This window comes from Condylura cristata, unplaced genomic scaffold (assembly GCF_000260355.1).
Source record: "Condylura cristata isolate star-nosed mole 26May11 unplaced genomic scaffold, ConCri1.0 scaffold00052, whole genome shotgun sequence".
NCBI classification, from domain to species: Eukaryota; Metazoa; Chordata; class Mammalia; order Eulipotyphla; family Talpidae; genus Condylura; species Condylura cristata.
In genome coordinates, this window is record NW_004567153.1 from 1,732,400 (window position 1) to 1,749,191 (window position 16,792).

Genomic DNA, 16,792 nt, shown 5'->3' on the forward strand with positions numbered 1-16,792 from the left:
GTTGTTGAGTGATCCTTTGCCCTTCTCATCTTCCTTCTTGAATCTCAAATGTAATATCCACTCCTCTTGACCAGAACTTTCTCAAGGTCAAACCTGCTGACCACCTCACCTTTAGTTCCTAACAGTGTTGGAAAGGAGTGTTGCCTCATTGAGAAAATTCACTATAAAAATTGAGCAAAGGGGCCTCCCTAAGGGCTAAGTCTCAGTGCTGTAACCACTATAGCCCCAGTTCTACCCCCCCCCCAGGGCATAGCAGATCTCTCCTGTCTCCCCGCTGCCCCCCTCTGCAGTGGATTTCAGTGGCTCAGCCTGTTCTGCTCCCTACTCTGTCTCTGGGGAACCCTCTCACCACACACACACATAACGCACACACACACACACCTCTGGCCTGTACCCTGTTCTTGTATGCTTAAATAAGTAAACCTTTAAAAGAAAAAAAGAATCATCTCAGATTTGGCTCCTTTTAGATCCTTTTAAGTTGAACTTTTGCGTATAGCAGGAACACACTCCCTGAGCCCACAGAAAAGCCTCTTCCTGCTTCTTCACACTACTTCTTCCTCTCTGTTTCCAGGTGACCATGTGATGCTTTTTGCTTTACTACTTAGGTCTGCCCACAGAGGTTTGTGTGTGCGGATACACGCATGCACACAGACAGACACACACACACACACACACACACACACACACAGGCTAATAGCAACTATAGGCTGCTGCATACCTTACCCGAAAAATATTTTCTCCCCATTGATAATCCATTTCTGAATGTAGTTGGGCAGACATGAGTCAGAAATCCATGGGATTTGTTAAAACTTTTAAAACTTCATACTTTGTTGTTAATATTATTTCAAGTAAGCAAGAAAGGAAGACATAAGCACTCCGTCACCGAAGGTTCCTCAGCTCCTGAGCAAAGTTTTATCAGATTTCTCAGTAAAACTAAGCCAGAACCACTTTTTAATGTCAGTACAGTTTTTTTTTTTTTTTTTTTTTTTGGGTGCAAAGAAGAAGGAAGATAATGATCTTGCTAATCTTACAGCCAAAAAGTACTCTTAATGGATTGCATGCTTTTTATAAGTGATGCTTCCAGTTCATGAACTTGATGAGGGTGTTTTTTGTGTGTGTGTGTGTGTGTGTGTTTTCAAAGAATGAAGGTACCCAAGTGGGTGGCTTGTCTTGTTTTCCTGCCTTTTTGTAAAGATTAATCATCCTGATGAGAAATGTTGTGACTTGAGGCCCTAGGGCCAAACGTTGAGTGTATTTCCAGAAATTTTTGCGTTGCAAAAGTCTTGCAAGCAGAACAGTACTACTTGTAGAGAGCGGATATTTTTCCGTTTTTGGACACCCCAATCATGGCCCATCTCTATTTATTGGAGGAACTTTTATGATTTCGCGAAATGGCCAGGAATTGCCTATAACAGAAATAGTAAGTTTGGTTTTCATAGTCTTGAGTAGGAGTTAAAAGGCTGGTGATCTGCTTGCATCTTTGAGAAGCAGTGGGCTTGGCATCCATGTAGGTTTTGTTTTCCTTCCGATTCTTTGCCCACATTCTTCCTAGGCCAAGGTGATGTGATGGGCCTGGAGGGTGCAGCTTGGAACAAATGACGGGCTACTGTGCTTGCTCAGAATTTGCAATTTTTTAAATCAACCACTGCACCCTTTAAGAGGGCTTGGTTGAGCCATAGATGGAACCTGTCTCAGAGCCTAGTGAGTGAGTCTGCCAATTCCGTGACACCAGCCACAGCTCACGGACGGCTGTCCTGCGGGGAGAAGTGTCATTCCGAAGCTGATCTTAGGCATCTTGACTCTCATTGCAGAGTGTAATGTTCTGATTTGATTGGTAAAAATATTCTGGCATGCTGTTTTAATCTATGTTCCTGTACCTACTTGGCCATTTAATACTTTTTCAGTGTTCACTGACTGGTTCTTATCTGGAAGAGTTCATTTCAAAGGAACTTGGACGGTCTAAGGAAACGCAGTTTTGCATTGTTTCAGTTTGCAGACTAAACTTGCCACTGGTCATTAATTCTTCGAGCCCTTTGAAAAAGGAAAACCAGAGGTGTACAGTAAATAAATGTTAACATATGATTTCATTGTGGGAGCTGTGACTATGTAATTCCAAGGAATTTTTCTTTTGGCATGTAGGTATTTTAACCTGTTCCCAGTGTTTAAAAAAGCAGGCATCTCATTTAGAATTGGAGTAATCGCAGATTCTTGGCCGACTCGGGTCCAGTCATTTAGTGAGTCAGCTGTCAAATTCTTGATGAAGTTTTTATTTTAAGCCCTCAAATGTCTTTCAAAAATTCCAGCATGAGGTGGGGAAGGCAACTTTTTTTTTAATTTGTCCAGGGAAGCTCCTTTACATGCAGTGCTCAGTTTCAAAGATTTTTTTCTTAAGTCACTTGAACCATATATACCACATCTTGTGCTTTTATTTTAACTTCAGTATTATATATATTTCCTAAGTTCCATTTGAAATTATTTGAATTCATTAGATGTGAATGACAGTAGCCTGTGCCCTCACTGTGTCATCTTAATGTTTGTCTTGCTTCTCCCACACCTTATAATATAAATAAATTGTTTGGAGGTGATTTTTATATAGCCTATTCATTGTAAGTTAATTCATTCTGCAGCTGTGGTCTTAGACAGGAGAATTAGAAGCTGGTCAGGTGTGTCCCTGCAACCTAAGTACTGACCTTAATTTTTGGCAAACTAATTGTGCAATTTCACTTAAAAACAAACAAGTCAAGTTTGTAGAAACAGAGCAGATTAGGTGGTTGAGGTGGGAGAGGAGCAAGGAGAGTGGGTGAAATGGGATAAGAGCAAAGCACAGACTGTTATAAGTGAGTCTCAGGTGAGTGCTGTCGCACCTGGCAAGGACAGGTATAACACGTGCTGCCCATCTGAAGGCGCCGAAGAGCGTAGATCTCAAAAGTCCTTATCACCAGAAAAACATTTTCTTTTGTTAACAATGGATGGGAGCAGAAATAATCAGCCAGGTATGCGTAGATTAATGTAGTGGGCACATCTATTTCTGATTTACGTGATTCTTGAATTGGCTTTTTTTAAAAAAAACAAAGAAAGTTGGCCTGTTTTCACTGGCCATGTCTGTCTGGGAAGTGTTTTAGTCTCTACAGTATTCTCTCTTGGCTTCCCTAAGAGCCATAGCCGCTGAACGTATCATTTTACGTTTTCCTGTCTTTCTGCTCTACCTGCCTCTGACTTCCTTATCGGTGGGGACTTTTCCCCTCTAGCTCCCATTCACTGCTCTCAGGCAGTGCCATGCTGACGCCCTCCTCCTGGCGTCTTGAGTAGGCCAGGCCTGTGCAGTTAGCATCTGCCTTCCTCTGGTGGCCAAGTGCCATCAGCGAAAACAGGGCATTGAGGACAATAATAAAATAATAGTAAGAGCTACTAGCATTTACTCTGCATTGTACATGGGCTGCACCGTTTCATAAGCTCTCTGTTTAAGTTCTACTGCCCCGGTGGGCTAGAGGTTAAGTCTCAGTGCTATTACCTATAAAGCCTGAGTTCGATCCCCAGCCGCGGAGCTGACCCACATGGCACAGCAGGCCTCTCCTGTCTCCCCACTGCCCCCCCAGCAGTGGATTTCAGTCAGTCCGCTATTCTGCTTCCCACTCTGTTGAATTCTCTCACCACCACCCCCCCCACACACACACATCTTTGGCCTACACCCCAGTTACTCTACTAAAAGAAATAAATAAAATGAAATACTTTTTAAATGCCCTGACTTTAATAATTCATTTCCTGCCACTCTGCTCTCTGTTTCCTGTGGTTGGACTCCATCTGCCTTTTCCTTTCTTCATCCTGTCTCAACCTTTTTTTTTCCCTTTACAGTAAAACACGTGACTCTTAAGTGTGCACATTGGTGCCTCTTCTCTCTGTCCAGCTTATTCTGGAATATCCTGTAAAGTGGACTCAGGCAGCTCCATTTGCCCGTTACCTGATCCAGTCGTTATAGTAGGATCACATTCCCAGGAAAAATCTCAAAGCATGCACCCAGGAGCCTTTTACATCTAACTTACAGTTGCTGCAGCTTAATCATGTTTGCAGATTTGTTCAGTTGTGTGTTTTTCACTCATTTGTTTTATTGCTAAGTTGGGAAAAACAAATTGTGTTTCTTCTGTCTCCTGGTAATAGACTGTTAGAAATAAGGCTGCTGTGAACCTTGCTGGAAAAGTTAGCAAGGTTTGTGTGTGTGTCTAGGCTATATATGCTACACATCCATAAGACAAATCTCTCGCTCTTCTTTTGGATTTGCTGGTCATGAGACAGTTCAGCTGCTGTTCCAAAGAGTCATCCCACAGGCACCGGCCATGTCCTCAGTGACTTCATGCAGAGTTGTCATCCTTTTTCATTGTGACCAGTCTTGCTGTTTTAGTTGGCGTCTACGAATTGTGGCCTCAAGCATCTCTTTGTATGCAGTCAGTTATCTTCTTTGTTGAAGTGCCTTGTGAGTTTTTTTTTTTTTCCAGTCAGGTGCTTCTTTTCATTAGTGAAGGACATTAAGATAGGTGCATAAGTCAGATAGGTGGTTTCTCTCCTGGCCCATAGCTTGCATTTTGTGTTTAGAATGTTGTCCTTTAAGTCGAGACGTTTCATCTTGACGAGACCCACTTTATCGCATTTCAAAAAGGTTCGTGCCTCTCCTGCTGTTAGAGCCCTGTGAGCTGGTACTTAGGCACCCAGTGATCCCCACTTCCAATAGAAGTTCACACAGTGTGTGTGTGTGTGTGTGTGTGTGCACTCACACCACAGTGGGGAGTAACTCTTACCATGCTAAATGGCTGTGTTGAGAGTGGTCTTTAAGCACAAATAAGATGAAAATCATGTTTTTATAGGAAAATTGATAAGCACTTTTAACATATAGTGAAGTATTTATTATTGGCTTTGTTTTACTTTTCCCTTCACCTTCAAACAGACAACTTGTGACTGTGTTTTATGATGTGTGTCCAGGTCAGCATGGCCTCACTGAAGGAATTAGACCAAAGACTCTTTGAAAATTACATCGAGTTGAAAGCAGACCCCATCGTTGGCTCCCTGGAGCCCGGCATCTACGCAGGCTACTTCGACTGGAAGGACTGCCTGCCGCCAGCAGGTAAACAGTTTCATGTGCCTGGAGTCGGCTGCCGCTAGAGCAACAAATATGCCTCTTCTGCTTTCAGTTTATATTTTCTTAAAGCATTTTTCTTTTTATTCACATTTGCCTCATATTTACTGTATTCCTTTGATTTTAGCTTTTTACTACCTTAGGCCCATTTTTTTTTGATAGTTTCAGACTTGCCACACTCTTTTATTAACAATTAGAAGCTTCAAGTTTCTCCTAAACTCCAGAGAAGAAGTAATTGCACCTTATAATAATGGGCCGCTTTAGTAATGCATGCGTGCTTCCTGTGATACCCGATGATTGCATCGCTGTAACAGACTGACTGTGAGTGACAGTTTTCTGCAATGACCTTGTGACTGTCATCAAAAAATTTACTGAAGAAATGTGGTCACTTCTACATAAGGCCTAATTATTAGTGCTGAAAGGGTGAACGATAGAAGGAAATCGTGTGGGAGTCAGATTATTACAGTAATTTAGCGAAGAAAATTGAACCACAGAAGGATGACTGACACAGTTCCAGTATTATCTTTGTGATATCAAATGAAAGTCAGTTAAATCACTCCAATTTAAGCCAACAACTGTTACTTTCTGACGCAGGTAAGCCCTGTGATTGATCCAGTGCCGTATCTTTGTGTGGAGGAGGGTGGCATGCATAAAACCAAGCTGCCAATTAACGTTTTTGTGTGGGAGTGGTCGTCCGTGGACGTGGTCATGTCCCTCTGTCAGAGACATTGAGACACACACATACCTCTGTGTAGCGGTACATTGTTCACAGCGTTTGGCTTCATTCTTTTGCCTCCACCTGTTGTTATGCGTAACGCGCTCCTTCAATCGTGGTAAACATGTTTCTCCTTAGGCACCTTTTTTTTCAAATTCCTTTTCCTTGGTGCATGAGCATTGCCTGGCCACGCTGTATAGATTTAGGAGCCTTGTCGGTCCACCAGGTACATTCCACGTGAAGCTGACCCCTAATGGTGTGCTTCTGTCTGTCACTGTATAATTGACCCCTGTCGCCCTGTGTCCTGGGTCCTCTTGCCTTCTTCGTGTGGTGGCCCCTAACTTGGTCTCATGGCCTGGAAGTTTGTTTTGTATTAGTAGCTCACTCGCGGTTCTGCTTCTTTATGCACCACAGTGAACGCGCGCTCCTTTCCACACACTGCCTCCCCCAGGCTGCTGCTCGGGCGCGCTCTCCTCCCCACGCTCTGGCCTGGCTTTCTCTGGCCTGCACGCCCGTCTGCAGCACGTTCACAGCGCCTGGTGTGTGTGCGTGTGTGCACATAGCCTGGATGCATGCTTGTGGATGTGCCTGTGTCTGCCTTTGTGCCTGTTTGGGGAAAGTTTGTAAACCAAGATAGGAGTCGAGTCCTGTCACACATTCCCAGACTTCAACTTAATTATTTTTTTAATAAATTAAATTCTTTTACATCATTCTTCATTTTGTGCATTTTTCATCTCGGTTGTCATCCCCCCACCACTTCACCCGTGTGCATCGCCATAGTCCCGTGTGCTCTTCCCACCCCAGTTTTGAGCCTGTTCCCCTCTCCCCTGGCCCCATAAAATGTCTCTTCTTTTTTGTTTTTACTTTATTACAATTTTTCCCCGGATGCCTTATGCTCCTGCTATGAGTGAACTAGACGTAAGACCCGAAACTAAATCACTCAACTAATTAAATGATTTAAATAATTAAATTATTTTTATAGAGCAGTGAGCGAAAGGTTCAGAATTCCAAGTGCGGACATCAGCCGGGGGTTCAGCAAAGTCTCATTCTCCACCTGGATGGAGACATTACTCAGCGACAGTACTCAGATGCCGCCCACAGGGCGCTCAGGCTCAGCCGACTGTCGGCTTCTCAGCTCTTTCAATCCACCACCCCACTGGCTTCCTGATCTTGGGGCGCTAGACAGCTGGAGCTCAGCCCTGGGAACCAGCCTGATCACTGCATCTCCCCTAGGGCCCCCCTCCACGTCTGTCACCGATGGCTGGTGGGCCACTTGCAGGAAGCTCTTCTCTTTTCATCTGGGGTCCCTCCCTTGCCTGTAACTTGTGAGAAGAGAGAGGCCTGGCCCTTGCGTGCCAGACGCTCATGGAAGTGTTCTCCTAATCTCACGTGTCAGAATCAAGGCACAGATATGGGGCAGGCCGCGCACACCGCGACCCCAGAGCACCTGCTCAGTGCCTCACAGATGATGATCTCTTAATGCTTCATGTCTGCTCGCTGAATCTCAACTGCCATAAAGCCCCTACAGGGGCAGTCGCTCCCTGGGCTGGGGGCTCCCAGGCATGTGTGGATGGTGGGTTTTGCAGTGATCTTTCTGAACTCTTCCACCACAGGAAAGTCATTCATGAAGCGTCCTAGTTTCTGTCATTCTCCCCGTCTCAGCAGGCGTCCACGGTTGTTGAGTGAAAGTGAGCGTTTACACCTTTGCTTTCCCGTCTTCTGTGAGTTTCTTAGGGGAGCATCATGTGTTCCCTACATCCTATGGAATGTGAAGTCTCAAGTGTCCCCCATGCTCAGGCATTTCTGTTTGGCCTTGCCTGGCAGAAAGCCACATGTTCTTCAGGCATAGGTAGTTTAAGTGAATCTTTCTGAAGTCCCTCTTTTCCTCAGTGGTCAGCATGCATCAGACATCATCTCTTAGCACGACGCTTCTGCACCACCTGGTGCACATTCAAGGTCACTAGAGCCACAAGGTGTTTTTGTGAGAGCAGAAGCGATGAGCACCCCTCACTCTCTGGGGGTGGCCTACAGCCCAGCCCCCTGGCCTGAGCCCCGTCCTGCCTTCGTTTGACCCCTGCTTGTTGCCGGGAGACAGACATTCAGAGGGTGCCGAGGAAGGGGCGCTTCTCTCTCTCTGCCAGCTTGCACACTTGCACTCGCCGCTGTGCTGGCCAGAGGCCAGACACCAGCAGGGTACAGCTCCCGTTGGAGGGGGCACAGGCTTCTTCTCGTCCGCCCGCTCATTTAAGGGGTATTTTGGATAAGGGAGATGCTCTCCCTTAGGGAGCGTGGGTGAGCCGTGGCTGTGAGTGCAGCTGCTGTTACCATGCCGGAGGGTCCTGGGGCGCAGGGGCCTGGCAGCGTCAGGGCCTGGCCATATGGACCTGTGGTTTCCACCCGGCCAGGCAGCTAGGTGGCAGTGTCTCAGAGTGTCCCGGTCCGTCCTTTGTCTAAGGCACCCACATCCTTCCTCAAGCATTCGTATTTGCTCCACAGTGAGGTCGCAGTGGGTAGAACAAGTCCTGGGTGTGACTTAATCATGGCATTCATCGTAATGCGGCCGGAGGGGCATTTCCTTCATACCTAGATTTTTTTTTTTTTAAGATACACATCCTTTCATGAGCAAATGGCACATGGCTGGCTCTGTGTTGTCAGCGACTGATGCGTAGCCCTGCTTGAGATTCCAGAAGCATTTAGAAACTGGCAGTGCTCGTTTCATTTTTATCAAGTATGTTTAGTTGGCTCTTTGTATAGTTTCGGCTCCATGATCGCTAACTGAACCTTCGTCCTGCATAGTCATATAGCGATTTGTAGTTTGTTTAAAGTTGACTTAAGCCGAGACCTCATGTAAAGTGAATAGCCGAAATAATTTGACTGTTAGTCTTCTCAGGCAAACTCAGTGAACGGCATTAGTGTTATCTTCAACAGTCTTTATCTCCAAAAACTGAACTTTGCAAGTCATGTGGGTAACCGATTACTTATTGCTGTGGTTAGCAATAAATTTGGTTTCTGATATTATATGTAGTAATTCAAAAAAAAGTCCAGTTGATTAATTTCATGATTCAAGCAGAGGTCGCCGTTAAAGCCGTAGCTGTGCTTTTTTCATCTAACAGTTGAGTATTTAAACTGTTATCACCTCTTTATTTGTTTATATGTCAGTAAAGACGATTCTTGTTCATTCTGAGTCACCTAACTGCTTGTTCTTATGATTTTAATTTTCCTATTATGCATGGTTATTAAGAGTCCCAATTACTTGCATTTGATGAATTTTTCTTAAGTGAAAATGTTGTTGAGCTTCCTTGATGATTCTGCGTGAAAGTTCACACCTTTAAAACATTAAATCACGAATATGATTTTTCTTTAAATTTTCACCTAGTGATTGTATGGATTTTTTTTTCTATGCAGAGCATAGAAATATATATTAATTAAATATATTTAAGAAATTAATTTACAGGGATAAAAGTACTGAACCGATTTTTAATTCAAAATGTTTTTATATTTTTGCCATTCATTGAAATTACAGTGGAAAGGAGAGACACATATGTCACTTATGACATGAATAGGCCAAGTGCCGCCGCAGAGATATTGCCACGATGTAACCCAGAGAAGAGCAGTTTCCCATCTGTCGGTGCTGTTTTAGCCCACGGTCCATCACGCCCAGGTTCATCTATAAGGGAGACTTGCCTTATAGATGTTTTTTCTTTCTTTTTTTTTTTAAAAAAAAAGATTTATTTATTTGTGCATACAGAACTGGGGTACAGGCCAGAGGCTCAGGGGCGGCGAGAGGCTTCATCAGAGACAGAGCGGGGAGTGGAACAGGCAGATCGATGAAGCCCACTGCTGCGGGGAGCAGCGGGTGGGTCAGGAGAGGTCTGCCGCGCCCTGGGGTCACCTCCGGGGCAGGCGGGGATCGAACCCATGTGGAAGCGGCTTTAGACTCTCAGTGCTGCGCTCTAACCCGCTGTGCCCCCAGGGAGGGCCCATAGATGTTTTTTCTTAGTGCAGGCAGGTTGGCAGCATATTCAGGCAGGCTGGAAAAGGACCAAACAGGAATCTGAAATGGAGGCAAAGGTAGATGACAGCACTTCTTAATCTGCATCTGTTCTGCTCAAGAGAACATCAGTTTTGTTCGAAGGTCTCTACCTCTCAGACCCTGTCTTTCACACCTTTTGGTGTCTAACCTCTGAAGGAGCAATTGCGTGATTAAGTTGGGCCTTAGAGCTTGTCATTTTAAATAATTCATGCTCAGTCCCCTTTGGCATTTTTAGAGCATGAGAGATGGCAGAGAAGGGGAAAAAAGAAAATGGTATCTTTGATTTGATTTTTCAGAAAATAGAGAACGACTTACCTCAAACTTGTGTTGCTCTTTGAGAAGAAATGTACCATTAAAATGTGTATAGGCTTTACAGAAATAGTAACTGTCTACACATGTATGCATTCATAGATGTGCACACATTCCTTAATATTCACACATTGCTGCATGTAATTACGTGTATGCACAATAATTTTGTGAGCATTTCTCCTGTATGGACTGTGTCAGACTGAGGGTTTTCCCGGCTTCTCTGACGTCACCCTCACAGCAGTAGCGTAAGAAACACTGGATTTTTATCCTTATTTAATAGAGGAGACGGTTGAGCACGGTAGGAAGTAAGAGGCCAGCGAGGACAGATGGGGTGAGCTGGGCTCCATCCAGCCCTTCCCGAGAGCACCGCACTGTGGTGCTTAGCGCCACAAATGTGTTGGGGGATGCAGAGACCTGGTGGAAGGATAGGCCCAAATCAGTTAAGTCACAAAAGAGCTAAAATAACGAATACACTTAGGGAGATGGTAAAACACATTAGTACTCAAGGAATGCAAATTAAAATAGCATTTTTTTTTTAAAGATTTATTTATTTGTGCATACAGAACTGGGGCGGTGAGAGGCTTCACCAGAGACAGAGCGGGGACCAGAACAGGCAGATCGACGAAGTCCACTGCTGAGAGGAGCAGCGGGCGGGTCAGGAGAGGTCTGCCGTGCCCTGTGGGTCACCTCCGGGGCAGGCGGGAATCGAACTCATGCGGAAGCGGCTTTAGATTCTCAGTGCTGTGCTGTAACCCGCTGCGCCACCAGGGAGGGCCCTAAAATAGCATTTTTAAAAAAAACTCTTCATATTAGAAAATGTTTAAAAGGTTAATAGTTCTGGGCAAAGGTGCTATACTTTTTCCTGGAGTATAAATTGGCACAAGAATACACCAGCACATGGGCATATGTGTATGGTGTGTGTGTGTGTGTGTGTGTGGTTTGCTTAGAAATCCTTTTTTCAAGAGTTTATCTTAAGGAGAATATCAGACAGACACACACACACTCATATACAACCTAATGCCCCTTAGTTAATGGATTAAATGATACTACTCTGTACCCAAGCAAGTAAATACTGTGCATCTTTAATAACACATAAGGTGTACACACACACACACACACACACAGATTGTCCTTATGTTTGGTAGAAGACATGTTCTTCATTCTCTCATTGATATTTTAAAAAGGGCTATCTATCACTTATGAACAGCACAGCTTACAACATACACTGTTTATAATATGTGTGCACGAAGTACAGATGTACTTTGACAATGAGGATGAAGCAGAATTGCAGAGAAATTTAACCTCACTCTAACATTTTGTGCTGTTTGAATATTTGCAATGAGCACACACTTTGGTTTTTAGAAAGAAATGCATTCTGTCAAAGATGAAGAATGTCTGTGCCAGCAGGCTCACAAGTGCAGGAGCAGGTAACGCTGCTGTTTTTTTCATAGACACACACTTGCCTGGACAGAAGTGACACACTCAGTAAATCTGGGCCGCACCAAACCATGTGCTAGTTTTTCCTGAGTTGGTTTTGAAATCATCATGGCTGGAATAATTATAGCCAGTGTATCCTTATGTCAATCTTAAGGGAAGTCTTTAGTTATTGCAGAAGGATTGTGTTTAAAACAGCATTTAACATTCTGTTAACTATTTGAAGATAGAGAAAAAAGCTTTGTTGGTCAAATTTATGAGGGAAAAAAAAAACAGACAAGTTAGCTCATCTGGCACCAGCTAACACTCACATTCTACTTGCAAAGTTCCTGTGGTGCTTTTACGTAAGCCTGTGATGCAAGTATCCTGGTAGTAATGACAACATTTGGCCTGCTTTGTAAATTCATATGCCCGCAGAATCACACAGGCAAGATTGAGAGGAATTCTGGTCCCAGAAATGGTGGGAGACCTTTATCAGACTGATTTCTTCCGCAGTTAAAAATTGTAAACTATACGGATTGTAGAAAACACTGATTTGACTCTCCAGAGAGTCACTGAAAGAAACAGAAACTGGAGGGGATGTTTCCGCCTTCCTGGGAGGCAACTTGTACCAGCCAGGATCTTGGGGGCCAGTGTCTCTAAGGCTGCCCGCTGTGGTCCCCTCCCCAGTAGAAGGCCCCAGGCTTGTGTTACAGGGAGAGCAGACCACCGGAAGTAGCAGTGCTTGGAAACTGCATGAAAGGAAGGAGTCGCAAGCACCCAAAGCGCTGAATATGTAGGTAAATACAAAGGTCAGCTTTGTGGATATTTTTTTTCTGCTTTTATATTTTGTAAGGAAACAATTATTTCATGTGAAAAAAATTCCTATAATTTACTAAATTGAATTCATAGCCCGAACCTTTCTTTGTAGAAAGTCCAAAGTCTGGGTGGTTTTACTAGTACATAGGATAAATAATATCACTTTTACACATATTTTATCTGAAAATACAGGAGGAGGAAACATGTCCAATCTCATTTTATGAAATCCGGATAATCCCAATTGAAAGATCTCATGAGGATACAACAAGGAAAGAAAATAAACAGGTATCCTCATGGACATTGGTGGGAAAAAAAAAAAAATTTACATAAATAAAGCAAAATTACCCCAGTATGCTTTATCGGAGGCATGCACAATGAAACAGTTAAAATTAATCATTGTATCAGCAGTCTAAAACTGAAAAACTACATCATCATTTCAACCGATGCAAAGAATGCACTTACAAAATTCAACATCCTCTCATGATTAAAAAAACTCAGCCAACTAGAAATAAAACATCCTAAACTTGATTTAACAAATGATAAAACTCTGATCACTACAAATATACATAATGAAATATGAACCGCTTTCCTTTAAGATTGGAAAGAAGTCATCCAATATTGCGCTAGAGGTCCCAGCTGTTAGAATAAAGCAAGATAAAAAAAGAAAGATTGGGAAAAAAAGCAAACCCCACCAGAAGGTTTTCTATTCTAAGACAGTATCCCCATGCACATAGAAAACCCTAGGGAATCTACAAAACTACTATAATTATAATGTGAATTTATTAAGATCTCAGGTTACAGAATCAGTGTACAAAGGCCAGTTGTATTTAAGAGAAAGCACAGCAAAAATTAGAAAATGGACTTTTAAAATTCTGATTATGGTGACAGCATTAAAACATTTACACAGTTTGGAATTAATTGAATAAAAGGGATTTATGATATCCTTAATGAAATCGGGAAATCACTGCTGCATGGGAGAATGACCTGGTTTTCTTTTGGAAGACAACACATCAGTTCATAGATTACTGACCCTCTGATAAAAACTTTTACAGTCAATTACCAAAGGTAGTCAGGAACATAAACAGACAAGTAGAGCCATGAGACAGCATAGAAAATATAAAAATAGACCTGCATCTGCCTACTTGGTCAAAATTTTGATGAAGACACCATGAAAGAAAAGAAGTCTCCTCGAGAGATATGCTGGAACAAAGTGAAGAAATACATGAGCACACACTTAGCAGGTGTGCATCCCTGGCCATTAACATTAATGTCACATGACTTATCCAGGGGAGTGCGAATAAACCCACAGGGAGAGACTACTTCAGACCTGAGACTGGCTCAGATTAAAGAAACGGATAATACTGTGTGTTGATGAGGACATGGAATAACTGGAACTCACAAGCATTGCTTGTGACTGTTTCTAACCATTTTGGCAAAAGTCTGTTACAGAATCAAATATAAATCTACCCATGGCCCATTTATTCCACATCTTAACCTTCTGGGAAGGTTCCCAGAAGAAATGAAAACTTAAGTGCACAAATTGACTTGTGCAATGTGTTTATCACAGCTTTATTCACCTGAGCCAGAACTCACAACAGCCTGAATGATCATCATGAGGAGGAGGTGTGAAATTGTGATCCTGCAATTTCCCATACAGGGTAGCAGTGTCCAGGTATCGGGAGCTTCTCACCCTTGTTATCAAAACCCAGCAATGTGGAGAGATCTCAGACAGACACATCATGTTTAACTGAAATAAGCCAGATACAAATGTCCATTATATAGGATTCCGTTTCAGGGACGTTTAAGGACAGACTGATATATATAGTGACGGAAACCAGCATGGCGAGGCCCTAGTGGCCTCGCTGGCCTGCTCCTGTGGTGGCGGCTCACAGGAGCAGCACGAGGGAGCTGGCAGGGTGTGGTCGGAGTGTGCTGGGTTGCGATTGGCAGCTGCAGTCACCCACTTTCATCAGACCCCCTCAGTGTGTGCTGAGGGGCTCTCCATTCACAGTGTGAATTTTACCCAAAATAAACATTTTTGTCCTAGAGTAAAAATGGAATTACTAGAGGAGCGTCTCCCCCCCCCCCACCAATAAAAAGTCATCACCGGAGCTGTGCAAGGCCCGCTGAGGGGCGGGGGGGTGCCATTTTCCCACAGAAGAGACCACACCTCCACCAGGAACACACTTGGAGCGGCGTATTCAGGGACCTTATTACGGGGGAGATGCCCAGGGCACAGCTGTGGGCCAGGCTCGTCAAGGACTGGTTTTCCTCGGTGAGGAATGGCGGGTTTCTGACTGGAAGGAATACTCACTGCTGTGGACGCGGCCTTTCCACGTTTCACTCAGTGCCGCCACTGTTCTTTTGCTAGGAAAAAAGGAAAAAGCTGTTAAATGTGAAATTAAGTAAGTACATAACACTGCTCTCCAGAGTAGGAGTTGAGTGTCTGTGTTTAGGAATCAAAGGGAAAGCGTCAGCGATGTCAGCTCGCTTACTCCAGAGCACGTCACTGCTTAGGTACACGCAGCCGCCCAGGCTACTGAAATGTCCTCGCCGCGCCCGAGTGTGCACCGTAGAGATGCGGTAGTCAGTAATGCAGGAATCGGCTGCTTGACTTCACCACCATCAAGTTCTCCTCCCTTAGCTTCATTTTCAGTTCATGGTGAAGCATTTGAAAAACTACACTGCAGCGTCTCGTTTCCGAGTAGTTTCGTGCCCCCACCTACACATGACTCCCAAACATCACCTTCAAACACTAGCACTTTATTAAAGATAGAAGTTCAGTGGAAAATACAGGTGTTGTTCCATTCTGTGCTACAAGGAATTTGCAAAGCTGCAGTTCAGTCATAGAAATGAGTGTTTATCACCGATAAGATTTTTTAAATACTTGTTTTTGTTTTAAGTAACATTGCATTGCATTGTTTTTGTTTTAAGTAACATTGCAATGCAACATTGCATTGCATTGCATGTTCCAGGTGCGCATGGGTATCAGTCAGCATCTAGGTTGGATTTACAGATCTGGAAGTTTGTGTGTGTGTGTTGTGTGTGTGTGTGTGTGTGTCCAGGTGTGTCTATGTGTAGAGTAAAAAAGCGACGTTAGTATGTCAACCCCTGCACGCAAAGTCTAAAATAGTTCCCTGGTGAAAATAGATTTTCTTTTCATTCACAAATTCAGCCAACATTATTGAGTCTGTTCCCCTCAAGGCCCTCTACCAGTTTACCAAGTTATTCAAGCTAACAGTTCCACCTGATACCCAAGTTTAAAATAGAAGTAGAGACGCCAGTGAAGTTGCTGAGGCGATGCAGTTATTGTGACTCTTCCTTATCCATTAGAAAGCATTCCTTCGCCTTCATTCTGGGGGCGCTACTCAGCATTTAAATGTGTAAGGGCCCAGCACCCTGCTCTCAGGTATGTGCCTGCCACCTGGTGTTCTTCTTGCTCTGCAATATTTTTCAGATGAGAATTTGCTAAAGAAGCACCTGAGATTGTCCTCACCTGATGACTGTCTGTGTCTGGGGCTCATGCTCTTTGTTGCTGGTTAGCTGTTTGGTGTGTGCGCGAACGCAGATATTTTGGTAAAAATTATAGCACTGGGTGACAAGAAAACATAAATGCCAAAATAGATATGCTAGGGCCTTATGATTTTACACCCATTCATTTGTTACAGCCGTCTCCTTGGAGCTCTTGACGTTTTTACTTCTTTGCATTTTAAAATTAGCATCCATTAAGTTATGGGAAAAGCATAAGGACTTCCGTGCCCTTCACAGATGATGCAATCATCAGCATGAATTATTTTCTTTTAAATGATCATTTCTTTGCATTAGGTAGAGACAATAAATTCCCGTGGTCAGCTGAACAGCATCTTAGTGGGTGTGTTTGTGCTTTTCCCCATGCTGTTTTGTACTTTTAATTAGATCTTGCATTCCACAAGCCAGTTTCTCTCAACTTATCATTTATGTTGTTAAATCGGCACCTCCCTTTGAAAAATTCTTCTCATCGGTTGTTAATCTTTAAGGACCCTCAGGGGAACATCTTTTTCTGCACTTTTGGGGGGAGTTTATGCTGAAATGATGACTGGCATGGGGTACCCTAGGGCTCTTGGAATTTGGTTCTGGATCATGCTTACAGCTTGGGAGTTATGCCCAGGGTTGGACAAGAAGGTCGCTGCACCCTATCGCTATCTCAGCCCAAGTAGAAAGGAAGAAGGAAGGAAAAACACTATTTTAAGTTTCAGTGCAGTCAGAATAAGACCAGACTTAACAGATGAGATAGCTGGCCGTGAAAAATATGCTTTAAATGGAGAAGCCAGATAACCCCCCCACCCCCCCCCCCCCCCCGCAGCCTGGACCCTGCAATAGGCCAACAGAGGGCAAGGCC

At 43.7% G+C, this 16,792-nt stretch overlaps 1 protein-coding gene across 1 annotated transcript in view; it reads left to right on the forward strand.

Annotated features, from left to right (window-relative positions):
- EXOC2 (exocyst complex component 2) overlaps positions 1 to 16,792 on the forward strand; it is a 138,212-nt gene that overhangs the window by 85,910 nt on the left and 35,510 nt on the right. The window contains exon 22 of the mRNA XM_004694990.2: positions 4,972 to 5,113. Within this exon, the coding sequence (XP_004695047.1) occupies positions 4,972 to 5,113 (142 nt within the window). The remainder of the gene's footprint in view (positions 1 to 4,971; positions 5,114 to 16,792) is intronic.